Source organism: Moschus berezovskii, chromosome 2 (assembly GCF_049115385.1).
Source record: "Moschus berezovskii isolate FMDL1 chromosome 2, NW_MosBer_1.0, whole genome shotgun sequence".
In the NCBI taxonomy this organism is placed as follows: domain Eukaryota; kingdom Metazoa; phylum Chordata; class Mammalia; order Artiodactyla; family Moschidae; genus Moschus; species Moschus berezovskii.
This window is the reverse complement of record NC_142461.1, coordinates 13,983,897-14,001,265: the sequence shown is the minus strand read 5'-3', so window position 1 is coordinate 14,001,265 and position 17,369 is coordinate 13,983,897. Positions and strand designations below refer to the sequence as shown.

The window sequence follows — 17,369 nt, the reverse complement described above, 5'->3', positions numbered from 1 at the left end:
CTGTCAGTTTTCCCAAATCCTATCCTTTTAACCAATTGTATTGCTTCTTATTAGCATTTCATCATCCTCAGGTCTTTTCTTGGTAGGAGAAAGAGTCTTCCTTCAGTTTCACATTGTCTTGTTATTGCCCTGTCAGTCTTCCCCTTTACAGCCAAACTTCTTTAAAGATGGTGATAGTGGTTATGACCGTAGTACTGTTATCATCATCCTCTAACACTTAAGTGTGTCAGGCATTGTTCTCAATGCATGTTGTGCGTGTTTGTCCGTAAGTCGTGTCCAACTCTTTTGCGAACCCATGGATTATAGCCTGCCAGGCTCCTTGTCCTTGGAATTTTCCAGGCAAGAATACTGGAGTGGGTTGCCATTTCCTATTCCAGGGGATCTTCCTGATGTAGAGATCAAAGCCACATCTCTTGCATCTCCTACATCAGCAGGTGAATTGCTTATCACTGTGCCACCTGTTGTTCTTAGAGCTTTACATTATAATTCTTTTAAGCCTCACAACGGACCTATGAAATAAGTGCTGTTAATGGGCTTCCCAAGGTCGCAAAGAGTCGGATAGAACTGAGCACACACACAATGCCATTTTACCAATAATTCAAAACCCAGAGTTTGGGCCCAGAGTCTTGCTCTTATTACCTGAGAGAAATCCCCTGAATATTTTCTACACTCACTGTCTTTAATGCCTTATCTCCCTTTCATTTCTTGATTCCATGTCTCCTGACCACTGCTTATCAGTCTGGCTCCTGCCTCCATTGTTTTATTGATACTGTTCTCTTCAAGGTCACCAATGATCTCCTTGTTACTAAATCTAGTAGATGCTTTTAGTCTTTTTTTTAAAACTTGCTCTGCCAATATACTTTCCTACCCTTTCCATCAGGCATAGCCATCAGATACCTCTGCAAGCTATTCTGTCTATGCATTTTTTAAATGTCATTATTCCCCAAGGTTCTTTCTTCAGTGCTCTTATTATATACCTTTCCCTGGGCAATTCCCATCTAATTCTGTGACTCTGATTGTCATTTCTGTGCAGATAATTCTATGTTCTCAACCCAGATCTTCAGCTCCAGACCCATATATACAGCCAGCTACTCAGTATCCCCATTTGGAGTACCTAAAAATTCACCATTTCCAAAATTCAACTTCTCGTCCCTTTTCCACCGTATAACTCTTTGGAGACTACAGTCAGAACGTGGGTGCTTAATTAGATCACCTTAACAGCAAATGCATTATTTCCCTGAGTGAAATTTGGGAACCCACTATTACTAGAATCACTAGACAGCTTCTAATACACATGGAAGTGGAGTAGTATCATCTAGCCATGGTAGTTCTCATACTTTTAAGTTATTGTTATAAAAATGTACATACTGTGAAATTAGATGCTCCCCGGTAGTCTAGTGGTTAGGATTTGGTGCACTCACTGCTGTAGCCGGGGTTCAATTCCCAGTCAGGGCAGCCTTTCTTCTGGGCTTCCTAGGTGGCACAGTGGTAAAGAATCCTCCTGCCAGTGCAGCAGACTCAAGAGACACAGGTTCAATCCCTGGGTCAGGAATATCTCCTCGAGTAGGAAATTATAACCGCTCCAGTATTCTTGCCTGGAAAATTCCATGGACAGAGGAGCCTGGCGGGCTACAATCCATGGAGTGGCAAAGGGTTGGACACAACTGAGCAACTGGGGACACATATGAAATTAACCTTTTTTTAGTATTCAGTTCTATGGATTTTGATGCTTATGCAGATTCATGTAAATACCACAGACAGGACAGAACAATTTCCATCACTCCAAAAAACTTTATAATACTCTTCTGCATCAGACCCTCTAATCATTCCTCATCCCTGCAAACCGTTGATCTCTTCCTTGTCCTGTACTTTCTGTTCTAGAATATCATATGAATAGAATCATACAACGTATGACCGTCTGAGACTGACTTTTTAAACTATGAGAATTTGATCTTTTCATATCAACTGTGGGGATAGACTAGTGGCTTATTCTGGGCTCTTTGTCTAAACTGTTTAGGGACCTTCTATAAACAAGTATGCTTTCCTAGTGGCTCAAACAGTAAAGAATCTGCCTACAGTGCAGGAGATCTGGGTTCAGTCCCTGGGTCAAGAAGGTCCCCTGGAGAAGGGAATGGCAACCCACTCCAGTATTCTTGCCTGGAGAATTCCATGGACAGAGGAGCCTGGCGGGCTATAGTCCATTGGGTCACAAAGAGTTGAACACAACTGAGTGACTAGCACTTTTAACTTTCGTAAACAAATATAGTCAGTTGTACTTTAGTTCTGAAGGGACTGAGTTTCTTTTTAGGTTTTGAAGGTTTTCCATGTCTTCTCAGATACATATGTGTTATACCTTCTCTTGGATCAGTTTTTTCCTCACATAGCTAATCTCAGTCTTTGTTGATATATACCAATTTTGTTCTGAAATCCAAATTTATCTCAAATATGAGAAATACATAAATAGAGTCCTATGAGTGCAGCACTTAATGACTCTTCATCATAGCCTTGTAGGCTTTTTGGTTTTTTTTAGCTGAAGTATAGTTGATTTACAATGTTGTGCTAGTTTCTGGTGTAAAATAGAGTGTTCAGTTATACATGTATATTCTTTCCCATTATGTAATATTACAAGATACTGAATATAGTTCTCTGTGCTATACAGTAAGACCTCATTGTTTATCAGTTTTCTGTATAATGTGTGTGTTAGTCACTCTGTCATGTCCAACTTATTGCAACCCCATGGACTGTTACCTACCAGGCTCCTCTGTCCATGGAGTTCTCTAGGCAGGAATATTGAAGTGGGTTTCCATTTCCTTCTCCAGGGTATCTTTCCAACCCAGAATTGAACCCGAGTCTCCCACATTGCAGATTCTTTACCATCTGAACCACTCGGGAAGCCTGTGGTTTGTCATGCCCTCCTCCAGGGGATCTTCCCAACCCAGGGTTCAAACCCAGGTCTCCCGCATTGCAGGTGGATTCTTTACCAGCTGAGCCACCAGGAAAGCCCAAGAGTACTGGAGTGGATAGCCTAGTGGGCTTTTATGCCCTTTTCCCAGGAATCATCCCGACCAGGAATCGAATCAGGGTCTCCTGCATTAAAGGTGGATTCTTTACCAGCTGAGCTACCAGGGAAGCATATAGTAGTTTATACCTGCTAATCCTAAACCCCTGGGCTTCCCTGGTGGCTCAGAGGTTAAAGCGTCTGCCTCCAATGCGGGAGACCCGGGTACTATCCCTGGGTTGGGAAGATCCCCTGGAGAAGGAAATGGTAACCTACTCCAGTATTCTTGCCTGGAGAATCCCATGGACGGAGATGCCTGGTAGGCTACAGTCCATGGGGTCGCAAAGAGTCGGACACGACTGAGCGACTGAACAGAACGGAACGGAACGGAATCCTAAACCCCTAATTTATACCTCCCCATTCCCTTTCTTCTTTGGTAACCATGAGTTTGTTTTCTATGTCTGTGAGTCTGTTTTGCAAATAAGGTTATTTGTGGCATAGTTTAGATTCCATACATACAGGATATATATATATATACACTAGTCCTTTGCCTGGAATCCCCAACATTGGATATTGCCGTGACTGGCTTAGTGTTGTCTTTAAGTATGAGCTCTGACATCCTTTTTATTTTTTCCAGCTGCCCTGGGTCTTTGTTGCTGTGCTCGGGTTTTCTCTGATTGTGGCGAACAGGGCTACTCTTTGTTGTGGCGCCCAGGTTTCTCGTTGCGGCGGCTTCTCTGGTTGTAGAGCACAGGCTCTAGAGCGCATGGGCTTCAGGGGTTGTGGCCCACAGGCATAGTTTCTCCATGGTATACGGAATCTTCCTGGACCAGGGATCCATCTCGTGTCCCCTTCATGGGCAGGCAATGTATTTAGTATTTTTGGCTGTCCTGGATCTTCGTGGTATGTATCACTATCACAAATTATAGTGCTGTATGCAGTATATCCAATATATCTGAGTGTGAAGCTTTCCATATTTAATTACTTCCTTAGAATAGATTTCTAGATGAAAATCAGTGTGTTAGCAAATATAAGGATAGTTCATGTTTTGGATACAGTTGCCAGATTGTTTTTTGATGATAGCAGTTAATAAAGATGGTATTTGAAATTAGGTTCCTTTAGTTATTTTGCTCCTGTATAACTCAGGGGTATGCTAGAGAAATATGAAACTATCCATAGAATTTCAGTCTTCTCCCTATTTAACAGCTTCCTGTTACATGCTTAGGGACGAGTAACTGTTCTTAGACCCAGAAAGACTCTTAATAGTACTCAGGCCCTCATAAGTTTCTTTTAAAAATGCAAAAGGGAGGCTCCTTTTCCATCAGAAATAGACTCAGAAAATGTCAAACCTGAAAAGGACTTTAAACATTTCATCATCTCTCTTATTGTACAGGTGACTAAAGCAAAGCCATAAAAGGTTAAGTGATTTGGCCAAGATCAAATAGTCTGTGGTAGACCCAGGACTCCCCAGAGGGCCAGTAGTCTTACAACTCTATCATATTGCTTCTACTCAATTAACAAGTATCCTTTAAGCAGACAGGGGCTTACCAGTCTTGAGCTTGCCTGACAAATCCCTACACTGCCTTACTATGTTAGGAAGTACTCCTGAAGAGCCTGGTTTTTGTTTGCTTCTCAGTCTCTCAGAGAGCACTGCCTATTCTGGGACAGGAGGAACAAATAAGAAATGGAAGCCCCTCTTAAAATCTGGAGTGAGCTAATTCTGATTATATTTGTGAACAAACACACAGTTCCTGTTGGGCTCTTGAGATTTTCTTCCTGGATATAGGACTGTGGAGTCAGAGGAAAATGAATAAAAGAAGAAAATGTGCTTCTGCTTGGTGGCTTGAAAATCTGGTTGGCATTTCTTGTAATCTTGAGCTCTAGTCAGATTGGGAGGTCAGTTGGTGATTTTTTTAATTTTTTTTTTTTAATGTAGTCCCATCTGTGTTCTCATCCTTTCCAATTATTTGGGTCAGAAGGCTCTTTCTAGAATCTGATCAACTCATTCCACTACTCTACCCTCGTGTGGCTCCCCAGTGAGGGAGGTAAAATCCAAGCCAGTCATTCAAAAACCTTTCGTGAGCTGCCCTTTGCCTGCCCATCACTCAGGCATTGTCTCCTTCCTCTCTGCCCATTTCCCTACAACGCATCAGTTTTTTCATGTCCCTCTGCTTTCATGCATCATCTTTGCCTGGGAATGAATAACCTTCTACTTTTATCTAAATAAAGAAGTACTTCTTGGGAATTCCCTGGCAGTCCACTGGTTAGGATTCCGTGCTCTCACTGCCAAGGACCTGGGTTCAGTCCCTGATAGGGGAACTAAGATTCCACAAACTGCGCGGCATGGCAATAAATCAGTAAATTATTTTTCCATGCCCTGCTCAAGTGCTTTATTCTTTGTGAAACCTTCCCTTTCTCACTCCCATCCATGTACCATGCAACATTAATCCCTCTGCCCTCTTGGCTATTGCCCCTTATGCAGGCCTCTCATCACTTGTTTAGCTCCTTGAGAACAGGAACAACATTTCTTTTATCTCCCAACAGTGCCTGCCACAATCACTGAACAGCTGATTAGGACATCTGCAAAATATTTTGCTTAAATTACTGCCCTACTCACTCTTCCTCTGGCAAATCCCAGATATATTTTGGGTATACAAAACAACGTGTGCAGGCCCCAAAGTGGAAAATCTGAAAATAGCTCCCAAGTGCTGTGAAGGATGATAAATTTCATTCTCCTAAAGAGCTTGAACATTCTCCTAAAGGTTTCAACAGTGCCTTCTCTGAAGAGAAGGAACAATGGCTTGAACAAAAAATGTCAGCCGCTTCAAGCTTTCCTGATTATTGAGGCAGCAAACATCCTGACACAAAAATGATTGTGTATAAAGTGTGTTGGGTTCCACACATGAATGAGTTATTGATGGGGAAAGTGGAGTTGTCTGCCTTATGTATTGCTTTGACAAACTCATTTCTAGATGAGGAAAGTGCCTTGTTTAAAGGGACAGCAGAAAATTTGTGTAAGTTAGAAAAACTGTGTGGCAATATTAAATCAAATTTGGATGAAATTTTGTATAACAACAGTGACCTTAACAGAACTTCTGTTCTTTTTCCATATGATATTCCAGACCACTTCTATTGCCTTTAATGTATTTCTTTTATGTAATTATAAATAACTTTCATATTTTTCTTATTTGCTTAATAATAGTTTATTTATAAACATTTTTACATTCAGTCATCAGAGTGTTTTTAGGATTTGCTTAATAATAGCAACCAATTAGAGGGCCTGCTGTGTACCAGACATTCTATCTGTAATCCTCACAAAAGCCCCAAGAGTTAAATGTTATCCCCATCTTACAGACCAGAAACAGGCTCAGAAGGGTTAGTGGCCCAATAATATAATACATAACTCTTTAAGTTGCAGTGACTGATTCAGTCTGGCCCTAAATCCTCACTCTTTCCACTCTGCTCTTCAAACTCTAGCATAAGAGCTCGTAGTGTTACAGTGTGTTTATGAGCCATAACTTAATAAACCATTTATTTTTTTCTGTTTGACATTAGGTTATTTTCAGCTGAACTGTTTCTCTTACCTTTCCTAACCAGAAAACCGTGAACTTACAATTTATTTTTCTTTTAATAAATATGCTTTTCCGTTGTATGTATGTGTGTGTGTATATGTATTATGACATTAAAGGAACATTTTTCAACCTCTCTTTTTGCATATTACTGTTATGTACATTTTACATAAAATCAAAATGCCTTTTTCAAATGAAGTCATTTAACTGTTTTTATATAGTTGTTTATAATAGTTTGTTGCTAGTTGCAAAGAATCATAGATTGTGTTTTAAAAACTACTTGGTTTTTTTAATTCCTAATACATTTTGTTATGAATTGAAAATAACCTTTTTAAATCCTCTTATTTTTTGTTAAACTTAATATTTGACATTCATTAGTTTATATTTTTCTAGACAAACTTAGTAATTTTAACTCTGTGTTTAGAAAGACAGGAGTTTTTCCTTCTTTGATAGAAATTCTATATTTTGTGATAAAGTAGTGCTTGGCCCAGAGGCAAATTAAGAGGGGATACCAATTTTTCCAGGCAGTTGACTCTTCAATAACTATTTCTTTGCTGTTCACAGTTTGATTTCTGGGAGTGTCACCTTGTTTTGTTTTGTAGGTCTGGGACCTGCGCCAAAATAAACTGACCTACACAATGAGAGGTCATGCAGATTCAGTGACTGGCCTGAGTTTAAGTTCTGAAGGCTCTTACCTCTTGTCCAATGCAATGGACAATACAGGTAACTTTGGGAAGGAAAGCTCTCTGTGTCAATCGCTGTAGACCCTAAATAAAATGGGCATTAGGTGCTGGAAATATGTGCTGGGGTAAAAGAGAGTCCAAGGAAAGAGCCCAGGATGGCTTGCAGGTGTCCACCAGGGCAATTAGGAAAAAAGCTTTGGAAAAGATGGTCAAGAAGCTAGGATGGTAGTCCCAAATCTTCTGTCTGATCTCTGAACATCTTTACACATAGCATTTGTTCTTTCTGGGCATCAATTTCTATACTGATAATGAAGAGAATTAGATTTTACTTTTCAATCCCATTTCAGTTCTGGTATGCCATGAATCCAAGGCTGTGGATTCAAGCATTGCACAAAAAACTCATAGGGATTAGTTTATTGAGAAAGATGAGAGTCTGAAGATCCATCCAAGGCAGTTCTCTAGCATTTTCAGAGAGTACCAAGCTCAGATGATCAACAGACCTATTGATATCTCGGTTGTACTCTTTCTGCCAGTCTGTCTTCCCTCCCTACTCCAAAAGCATTGATGTGACTAGAGGTCCTCATTAAAACACCTCAATATTCTGGATTTACACTAACACACTTGTCCTTTCTTTACTTGTTTTTGAGTTGTTGGGTGGGAGGATGTGTTTTCCATAGCAGAAAAGGAAGATGACATCTTGGATTATATGCTTAATATTGGAAGAGTTTGGAAATGCCCTTCTGGTATACTAAAATGTTTTCACTAACATTTTGTAATGAAAACTGTGCCTAACCCTCAAAGTGAAGCGAAAGTTGCTTAGTTGTGTCCGACTCTGCAACCCCATGGACTGTACAGTCCATGGTCCATGGAATTCTCTAGGCCAGAATGCTGGAATGGGTAGCCTTTCCCTTCTCCAAGGAATTTTCCCAACCCAGGGATTGAACCCAGGTCTCCCACACTGCAGGCAAATTCTTTACCAGCTGAACTGCAAGGGAAGCCCAAGAATACTGGAGTGGGTAGCCTATCCCTTCTGCAGGGGATCTTCCCAACCCAGGAATCAAACCAGGATCTGCTTTGCAGGCAGATTCTTTTCCAACTGAGATATCAGGGAAGCCTAGCACTCAAGGGGTGCTCAATAAATACTTGCTGAATGAATGAACATCCTTGCCTTCTGGCTGTATTCTCAGCTGAATAGCAAACTTTCATGTGTAGTTTCACCTTTTTATGCCTGTTTGACTTCAAGGATTGATGGCTTTTTCCCCATACTCAAGTAAAATGACATCACTCAAATTTCACTGTACATTTAGCTTTAGTTAACAATGTCTGTGGCCACTGCTTACTGTGGGTATTTCTATCCTATTTCAGTAGATTTCCGATTGTCTAATTCTAGCATTGTTTGTTAAAAGGAAAGGTAAAAAAAAGAAAAGTGAAGTCGCTCAGTCGTGTCCGACTCTTTGTGACCCCATGGACTGTAGCCTACCAGGCTCCTCCATCCATGGGATTATCCAGGCAAGAATACTGTAGTGGGTTGCCATTTCCTTCTCCAGGGGATCTTCCCAACCCAGGGATCGAATCTGGGTCTCCCTCATTGTAGGCAGACGCTTTACCGTTGAGACACCAGGGAAGTCACTATAAAGAAGGGTGAGATTCCCTAAGTGGTTTTTAAAATAAAAATAAGAATTTCTCATTATAGGTATATAATAAAAATTACGAATTCTTTTTATTATTTATCACTGCCAATCTTAAAGCCCTTTCATGTATCATCTTATTTGACCTTTAAAATATTCTTATTTTTTAAAAATAGAGCAAGTGGCATTCTCATTTTACAAAGGCACCCAAAGCACAGAGAATCTCACTATTTTCCTCTATATGTAGCAGAACTAGAACTGGATTCAAAGTTCACTTTTTCTATATTGGCCTTGTTTACAATTAAACTGTCAGATTCTTCTGTGAGCATAATTGGAAAAGCTTAGTTCCGAGTTTGATTTTTATAGATTGATTGTCACAGTAGTCAGTGGTGTTTAGATTGTCACATTGAAACTTTGCTAGATGTGACTCAGGATTGGCAGAGGAATCATTTGCAAAATGTTTTGTTGAAATCAGTATCACACTCAACTACTTTCTGTTGCAAATACCCAGCAGTGTGTTTGACATTTTCCCTTCCTACCTTCTCAGTTTTCCTCTGTATCTTTATTTAGTCCCTGATAATGGAACTTGAATGCATTTCATTTCCATTAGTAAAAGAAAAAAGTCTTTATCAAGTAGCTGCTGCTGCTGCTAAGTCACTTCAGTCGTGTCCGACTCTGTGTGACCCCATAGACGGCAGCCCATCAGGCTCCCCCGTCCCTGGGATTCTCCAGGCAAGAACACTGGAGTGGGTTGCCATTTCCTTCTCCAATGTGTGAAAGTGAAAAGGGAAAGTGAAGTCGCTCAGTCATGTCTGACTCTTAGCGACCCCATGGACTGCAGCCCACCAGGCTCCTCCATCCATGGGATTTTCTAGGCATGAGTACTGGAGTGGCTTGCCATTGCCTTCTCCGTTATCAAGTAGCACTGTACCACATTGGTCTTTCTCCACCCAGGAAATAGCATCTGTCATTGACATGATACTGATTTCACCTGGGTTCTCAGGAGGCCGCTGTCTGATAACTGTTTTGTTTTGTTTTGTTTTGTTTGTTTGAATTTGCAGTGCGGGTCTGGGATGTCCGGCCATTTGCTCCCAAAGAGCGGTGTGTGAAGATATTTCAAGGAAATGTGCACAACTTTGAAAAGGTGAGTTCTGCATGGCAGAGGAATTTTACTGTCCATTTGATTCAAAGAAACATTTAAGATGATGCTAAGGATATAGAAACTAATAGCTCTACTTAGAAGGAGCAGCATTCCAGTCACACTTTTGTCCATCAAAACTGCTCTTGCCAGAAATAAAACTGACAGCAGCATAGGCAAGGAGGCAATCACATAGACAGATGGTGATGGAGTCCTTTTCAAATTTAGGACTTCCCACTTCAACAAGATGCTTCTGTCTTCTTAATTCTTTGGGAACTTTGACTCTCACAGGTCAGTGTTCCATATGGGATTCAGAATCCAATGGCTGCTACCCAGATGACCTCCCTCACCCTCCCAGTGACCAGCTATTAGAGTCCTCAGATACATCCCTTCCCTCAGAAAGAACCACAGGCCAAGCTCTGAGAGACTGAAATTTTTCCTAAACTCTCAGATGAGCTCTTCAAAGCAACTTTTCCTCCAGACAGTTTGTTAATATAGACTAATGTTTTCCTTTTGAGAACCCATTAAGGTTCAGTTTCACTGAATCTTTTATTTGATTTAAAAATCAAAGAATTTTATTTAAAGATAAATTTTTTATCTTTTGTTAGAATTTATTTTATTTTTATTTTCCTTCAAGATAAAAAATTTAATGAGGATCCAGATAAATGAGCAAAAGAAGCCCCCATTAGTAGGCAGAACAAAATTTTATAGCGGGGTCCACTGTTAATTTACTGTAAATTAAGCAGTTTGGGGCAAATATATCAAAATAGGCTGTCTTGGGTCACAGAATATGAGACAATTGTTGATAATATGTTGCAGAGAATACTTAAAACTCTGCTCAAGAGGGGGATTTCTCTAGCAGTCCAGTGGTTAAGACTCTGCACTTCCACTGAGGGGAGCACAGGTTCATTTCCTGGTCAAGGAACGAAGATCCTGCAGGCCATGCAGCCCAGCCCCCAGAAAACAGAAAACAAAAAACTATACTTAAGAATTTTAAATCTGTTAGTGATGCTATAGTCTAATAAAGAGGGGTACATACATTTGGTACATTATTGTATTCATTGGTTTCCTGCCTGTTCGTCATTATAGAATCTTCTGAGATGTTCTTGGTCACCTGATGGAAGCAAGATAGCAGCTGGCTCAGCTGACAGGTAAGGATTACTGGACATGAGGTAAAGAATGATGTAGCTGTGCAGGTGTCTTCTCATGTTTAATACATTAAGTGCCGGTACTGAGGCAGAGCAGAAGTCGGGTTATAGCTGTTCTCAGAGATGAAGCTGTATGTAGTGCAGTCTGAAGGGTTTAAAGATCATGTGGACAAATACATCATTTCTGTCCTCTTTGGATACATTTTAAACCTGGAAGGTTCAGTTCAGTTCAGTCGCTCAGTCGTGTCCGACTCTCCGCGACCCCATGAATCACAGCACGCCAGGCCTCCCTGTCCATCACCAACTCCCGGAGCACACTCACACTCATGTCCACAGAGTCGGTGATGCCATCCAGCCATCTCATTCTCTGTCGTCCCCTTCTCCTCCCGCCCCCAACCTTTCCCAGCATCAGAGTCTTTTCCAGTGAGTCAACTCGTCGCATGAGGTGGCCAAAGTATTGCAGCTTCAGCTTTAGCATCAGTCCCTCCAATGAACATCCAGGATTGATCTCCTTTAGAATGGACTGGTTGGATCTCCTGGCAGTATAAGGGACTCTCAAGAGTCTTCTCCAACACCACAGTTCAAAAGCATCGATTCTTCGGCAATCAGCTTTCTTCACAGTCCACCTCTCACATCCATACATGACCACGGGAAAAACCATAGCCTTGACTAGACGGACCTTGGTCGGCAAAGTAATGTCTCTGCTTTTTAAAATACTATCAAGGTTGGTCATAACTTTCCTTCCAAGGAGTAAGCGTCTTTTAATTTCCTGGCTGCAGTCAGCATCTGCAGTGATTTTGGAGCCCCAAAAAATAAAGTCTGACACTGTTTCCACTGTTTTTCTGTCTATTTCCCATGAAGTGATGGGACCAGATGCCATGATCTTTGTTTTCTGAATGTTGAACTTCAAGCCAACCTTTTCACTCTCCTCTTTCACTTTCATCAAGAGGCTTTTGAGTTCGGTTAAACAGTTTTTTTGGTTGTTAGATTGCTTTTGCCAGTGAAATAAAATTCAGATTCCTAATCTGGCTCCAGTTCTCTTCATGAGAGTCTTCTGCCATGCTTCAGTTCATTCACATACATGTGTTATTACATACTCCTCCCCCACTGTCAGTCAGCACAGTGCTTCACTCACATGGTACTTCTTCTGTTCTTACATCCCTTCTGCCTCCTCCGTTATCCAAACTCCTATATCTCCCTAGTAATCTACCTATATTGCATCTATAATCTTACCTGGCCCTCTCTCTTCCTTACCTGTTGGGCATTACTAATTGCTCTTTTCCTGGGTTGAAATCACATTATATACACCTAACCTTTATTAGCTGAAGAAGGAAATGGCAACCCACTCCAGTATTCTTGCCTGGAGAATCCCGGGGACAGGGGAGCCTGGTGGGCTTCCATCTATGGGGTCACACAGAGTCGGACATGACTGAAGTGACTTAGCAGCAGCAGCAGCAGCAACCTTTATTAGCAGTCATTGCATCTTACAGCAAGACAAATATAATGGGGCAACCCCTACTAAATCATTTGCTCCTGGAGATCAGGGAATGAATCTTACTCATCTCTGAATTCAGGACAATGCTTGACCTATTCTAAGCAATATTGCATGAATGAATTCCTAGCTCAAGGATGGTCAGATTTTGCCCTGCATATCAGCTCAGCTATTAGTAATAGCTGACTTTGTTGGGGATGATTCAGAGCTGGGTCTGAGTTCAGTGGGAAAAGTGTCAAGATTGCTTGGTGAGGGTGTGGCAGAACGTGGGCTAGATATTTTCCAACCCTGAGCTGAATCAGTTTAAACTGCCTGAGGAGTTAAATGATGAATGAGAAACAGAGAAGGTGAGAATTCTTCAGTGAGATGCTATTTTATTTGGTATGCCTATGGTGACCTTATTTGGGAGGGAGTCAGATGTTGACTAGGGATGTTCAAGTGCCCAGGCTTTTGGGCCACAGTGTGGGATGGTAAATAATGACGAGGCCCTGGGGACTTACCTGGAAGCCCAGTGGCTGAGACTCTGCTCCCAGTGCAGGAGGCCAGGGTTCAATCCCTGGTCAGGGAACTGGACCCCACATGCCACAACTAAAGATCCCTTGTGTCACAACTGAGACCTGGAACAGCCAAATAAATAAGAATAACTTTTATTTAAAAAAAAAAAAGAATGACGAGGCCCTCGGATGGCAGACTCTGGATTTCGCTCCCATTGGGAAACGTTGTTAGCCCTCTTATGCTTAACCCCATCTTTCTCCCAACTTAGAGATTTTCCTGCTACTCAATGAAAACAGGCATCATCTTATAAGCAGTAAGCCTTTCTCAGGCTAGCTTGGGCTTTCAGCATATTCTGGAGTTTTCTCCTTCTTGGGGCTCTAGCACACCCATAAAGAAGCCTCACTTTGATCTGTCCCACACTTTTCTGACCTGTGAACAATTCTGAATATACCCGAAGATTCTGGCATGTTTAACGCCAGGGGAAAATGGGTGAATATTTGAGTATTTTATGGGAGGGGGAAAGGACCCTGGTAAAATTGTGCCACATTGCTGGTTTGAGTCCTGCTGCTTTAGTGGGTTACCTTGAAGAGGGAATCTAAAGGATTTTCAGTTGCCAGGTTTCTAAAGAAGACCTTGAAAAACAGGCCCACAGCTCAGATGACTTACATTCTGACAGAGTCAGAACCATTCTAAGTATTTGTACATGATTTTCAGCAGAGCTGTATCTTTCCTGTGTGATTAAGCTTTTAAATGATATCTACCTAACTATTCTGAGCATTATGTTTCTGACACTGGCTCTTTCTAGTTTTCGGTGTCCTCTCTTCCCTCTTTCCCTCCCCACTGTTTCTTTAAACCTTGCATGTGGAAGCATGGCTCTGGTCTAGGGAAAAGCCTATCTGTCTACCTGCTGAGGGTTGGCCACATTTCACAGGCCACCTCACCAATTAGCCTCAAGTCAACAAGCGCTCTGTTACATAAGGAGCCTGATTCCTGCCGAATGTTGCCATCCCAGAATAAGGATAGGATAAGGCCCCTCTAAATTTAGCATCTAATTGGCAGCCATGGAAAGTGAGGCCTTAAAGTAAACCCTTGGAGATCTGGGCTTCTGCTGGCTTTTATATGCCTGGATAATGTATCCTTCTCAGAAAACTGCTTTTCAGCTTGGCCTGAATTTGGCAAATTTCTCCTCCCTACTTGTAATTCATCTAGTTCCTCCTGTTCAGATTTGAAACCTTTCAAGAGTTCCTATCAAGGACTATGAAATGACTGGTCAGTCTTTGCTGTGAGTGATTTATTCAGCGTATTGATTTCATGTGATTCTGTTTTGATAATTTATTTACTCATCATAATAATAGCTATTGCTGGGCACTTTGCATACATTATTTCATTATTTCTCTCAACCAAGCTATGAGAACAGCATTGTCTACATCATTACTCTATCATATGTCTAAGAAAAGAGACCCTCAGAGAAGTTAAATAAATGTCTAAAGGCTACTTACTATTAAATAGTTGAATTGAGACTTGAACCCAGAACTTAACTTTTTCACTATGCCGCATAGCCTTAGCTGGATTAATGAGGACAGTTACTGTGTGTGGCAAGACACTGGGGATAATCGTGTACTGATGAGTATACCCTTTTAGGTGTTGATTGAACAAAACAAATATGTGAATAATTGGTATGACCTGTTTAAAAATCATCAGCCTTTTAAATGTACCAGCAGATTTTCTTTGCATGGTCATGTGAAGATAATATCTGTTTATTTTACTTTCAGCTTAAAATGACCCAAACAAGGCTGAAGGTCAAAGAAACTTCTTTTGACAGGGGTAGAGTGAGTGAGAGGAGGCAAGGGATGCAAGGCATTTGAAGGTGGTAAGAGAAAGGAGAATACTGGAATATATATTAAGAATTTTAATTTTAATTCTGCCACTGAGCCACTGATGAACTGTGTAACCTTGGAGAAGTCACTATACCTTAGTTTTCTTTTCTGTAGAATAAGTTTAGACTAGCTAATATCTGTTGGCCCCTTCCCATGATAGAATTCAGTATTCTTTCTGCCCATGAATTCAGTGCAAGATCTGGATCGAGTGTATATTTGGGTTCAAACATTCCTAGGTACATATGAAGTTAACTACAGCCTAATTATATTGGGTGCTCTTTTTTATTAAAAATATTTATTTATGGCTGCATCGGGTCTTGGTTGCGGCCTTTGGGATCTTCCACTGTGGCATGTGGGCTAATGGTGGCACGCAGGCTCAGCAGCAGCAGCATATGGGATCTTAGTTGCCTGACCAGGAATTGAGCCCATGGTCCTAGCATTGGACAGTGGATTCTTAACCACTGGACCACCAGGGAAGTCCCTGGGTGCTCTTTAAAGATTTCTGTGTGGGAGCTGTAGGAAGAACCATTTGTCTGTCTTCTCTGTGATCTTTCCTACTTCAGAAGCTTGTATTGGAAAATACCAATAATTTAGCTATTCCTATTTCTCCATTCAGTTGCTCATGGGTAGGATCCATGCCTTATTTGTAATCTATATTCCTAGAGCACAGTTCAGTAAGTATGGAGTGACTAAATAAAAGGTTGCTTCCACTTACCTTAAAAAGCCATACTTCTTCCTTATCCTCAGTTCCAAGATGCCTTAGCCTTGCTCTTCATGATATTTGCAGGTTTGTTTACGTCTGGGATACCACAAGCAGGAGGATTTTGTATAAGCTCCCGGGCCACGCTGGCTCCATCAATGAAGTGGCTTTCCACCCCGATGAACCCATCAGTAAGTCTGTCCTGACTGGGAGTTTACTTTCTTCAGGTCTATGGTTCAGTGATATAGTTGGATAAAAGAATGAAGTTTCTTAATGTTCAGATATAAACCGGAACTTAACTTACCTTTTATTGGCTAGCCAAGCTAAATAATAGGACTTGAATTTTTGAGAAAATACAACTATTTCCAGGGCTAAGAATAACAAGCAGAAGCTCATTTACGAAGTGACTAGCATAGACATTGATTCTGAGGTCTTTTTCTTAAGGCTTGACTGACACGGAAAATCAAGATTTAGATCCTGATAATGTATTTCCCGTAGCACAGTCCCCCTCATGGTTTTGAAAGAATTCAGATTGAAAAGCCAAGCTATAGTTTCCTGTGAATGGTGATTAGGAGGAGGGGAATGTAAGCTAAATCCAGTTGCTCTTTTATACCAAAATTGCCTCTTGACATAAGAGCCCTTAAACACCAAGTCTCCTTGAGCCTTCATTACTTCCAGTTATCTTCTCTGTTCTCTTCACCTCAGTTCTCTCCGCATCCAGTGACAAGAGACTGTATATGGGGGAGATTCAGTGAAGACATGGAGTGGAAGACTCCACAAGACTGCTTGACCCTGAGACCTCAGACAGCATAAGTGGCATCAAATGATGTCCAAGCCAGCATCCTCCCTTCAGATGAAGATTGTTAGTAGCAAGAAATGAGGAGGAGGTAGCCATGTTCCAAACCACCAGTGTCCCAGTTCACCAGGATGACTAAGGCAAGCTTCCAGTGGCCTCTTAAAACCACCTGCCAGATTTTAGGGATTGTTTTATTTTTTTCCTCTTTTTTTTTTAAAATAAGGTTTCTTCAAAAGGACAGACATTGGTTGGTTCATCATTTCCTGTTTCCTAATCCAGGCTGAAGACAGGGAATGTGACTGAATGTATTTGTCAGCTTTTTGTTGTTGTTGTTGTTGTTTTTTTAGTTCAATAACTTGTATATTTTCTTTCTTTGTTTCTCTGACTCATTTTGTATTAAAAGCCAACTAGATGCCTTTTTATAGGAGCCATGTGGATTGAATTTATTGCTGTCTTTTCTCTGAGGCTTGATCACTGTAAATCTGAGAGCATGGTGTGACTAGGGGATACATACAATCCACTTAAAGTTCTGAGAATCTGAACATGGTCTGTGTGTACACTGCCAAAAGCACTTTTCTGAGCAGCAGTCCCTACCCTCAGGTTTCCTGAAGTGGGCAGATTTGCAGCATTCTCAGCAGGTAGCGATAGCATTGGCTGGAACGGCTCAATTCAAAAGAAATATGAGAGGACCTCCCTGGTGATCCAGTGGTTAAGAATTTGTCTTGCAGTGCAAGGAATACTGATTCCATCCCTGGTCTGGGAGGATCCCACTTGCCACGGAGTAGCTAAGCCCGTGCACCACAACTACTGAAGCCCACACGCTTAGAGCCCCTTCTCCACAACAA

General features: G+C 41.3%; 1 protein-coding gene across 1 annotated transcript in view; it reads left to right on the top strand.

Moving 5' to 3' along the window:
• Positions 1 to 16,953, top strand: part of SNRNP40 (small nuclear ribonucleoprotein U5 subunit 40) — a 36,884-nt gene extending 19,931 nt beyond the window's left edge. The window contains exons 6-10 of the mRNA XM_055398011.2: positions 7,170 to 7,290; positions 9,940 to 10,022; positions 11,106 to 11,167; positions 15,816 to 15,919; positions 16,434 to 16,953. Of these exons, the coding sequence (XP_055253986.1) occupies positions 7,170 to 7,290; positions 9,940 to 10,022; positions 11,106 to 11,167; positions 15,816 to 15,919; positions 16,434 to 16,483 (420 nt within the window). The 3' untranslated portion in view covers positions 16,484 to 16,953. The remainder of the gene's footprint in view (positions 1 to 7,169; positions 7,291 to 9,939; positions 10,023 to 11,105; positions 11,168 to 15,815; positions 15,920 to 16,433) is intronic.
• The last annotated feature ends 416 nt before the right edge of the window (positions 16,954 to 17,369 follow it).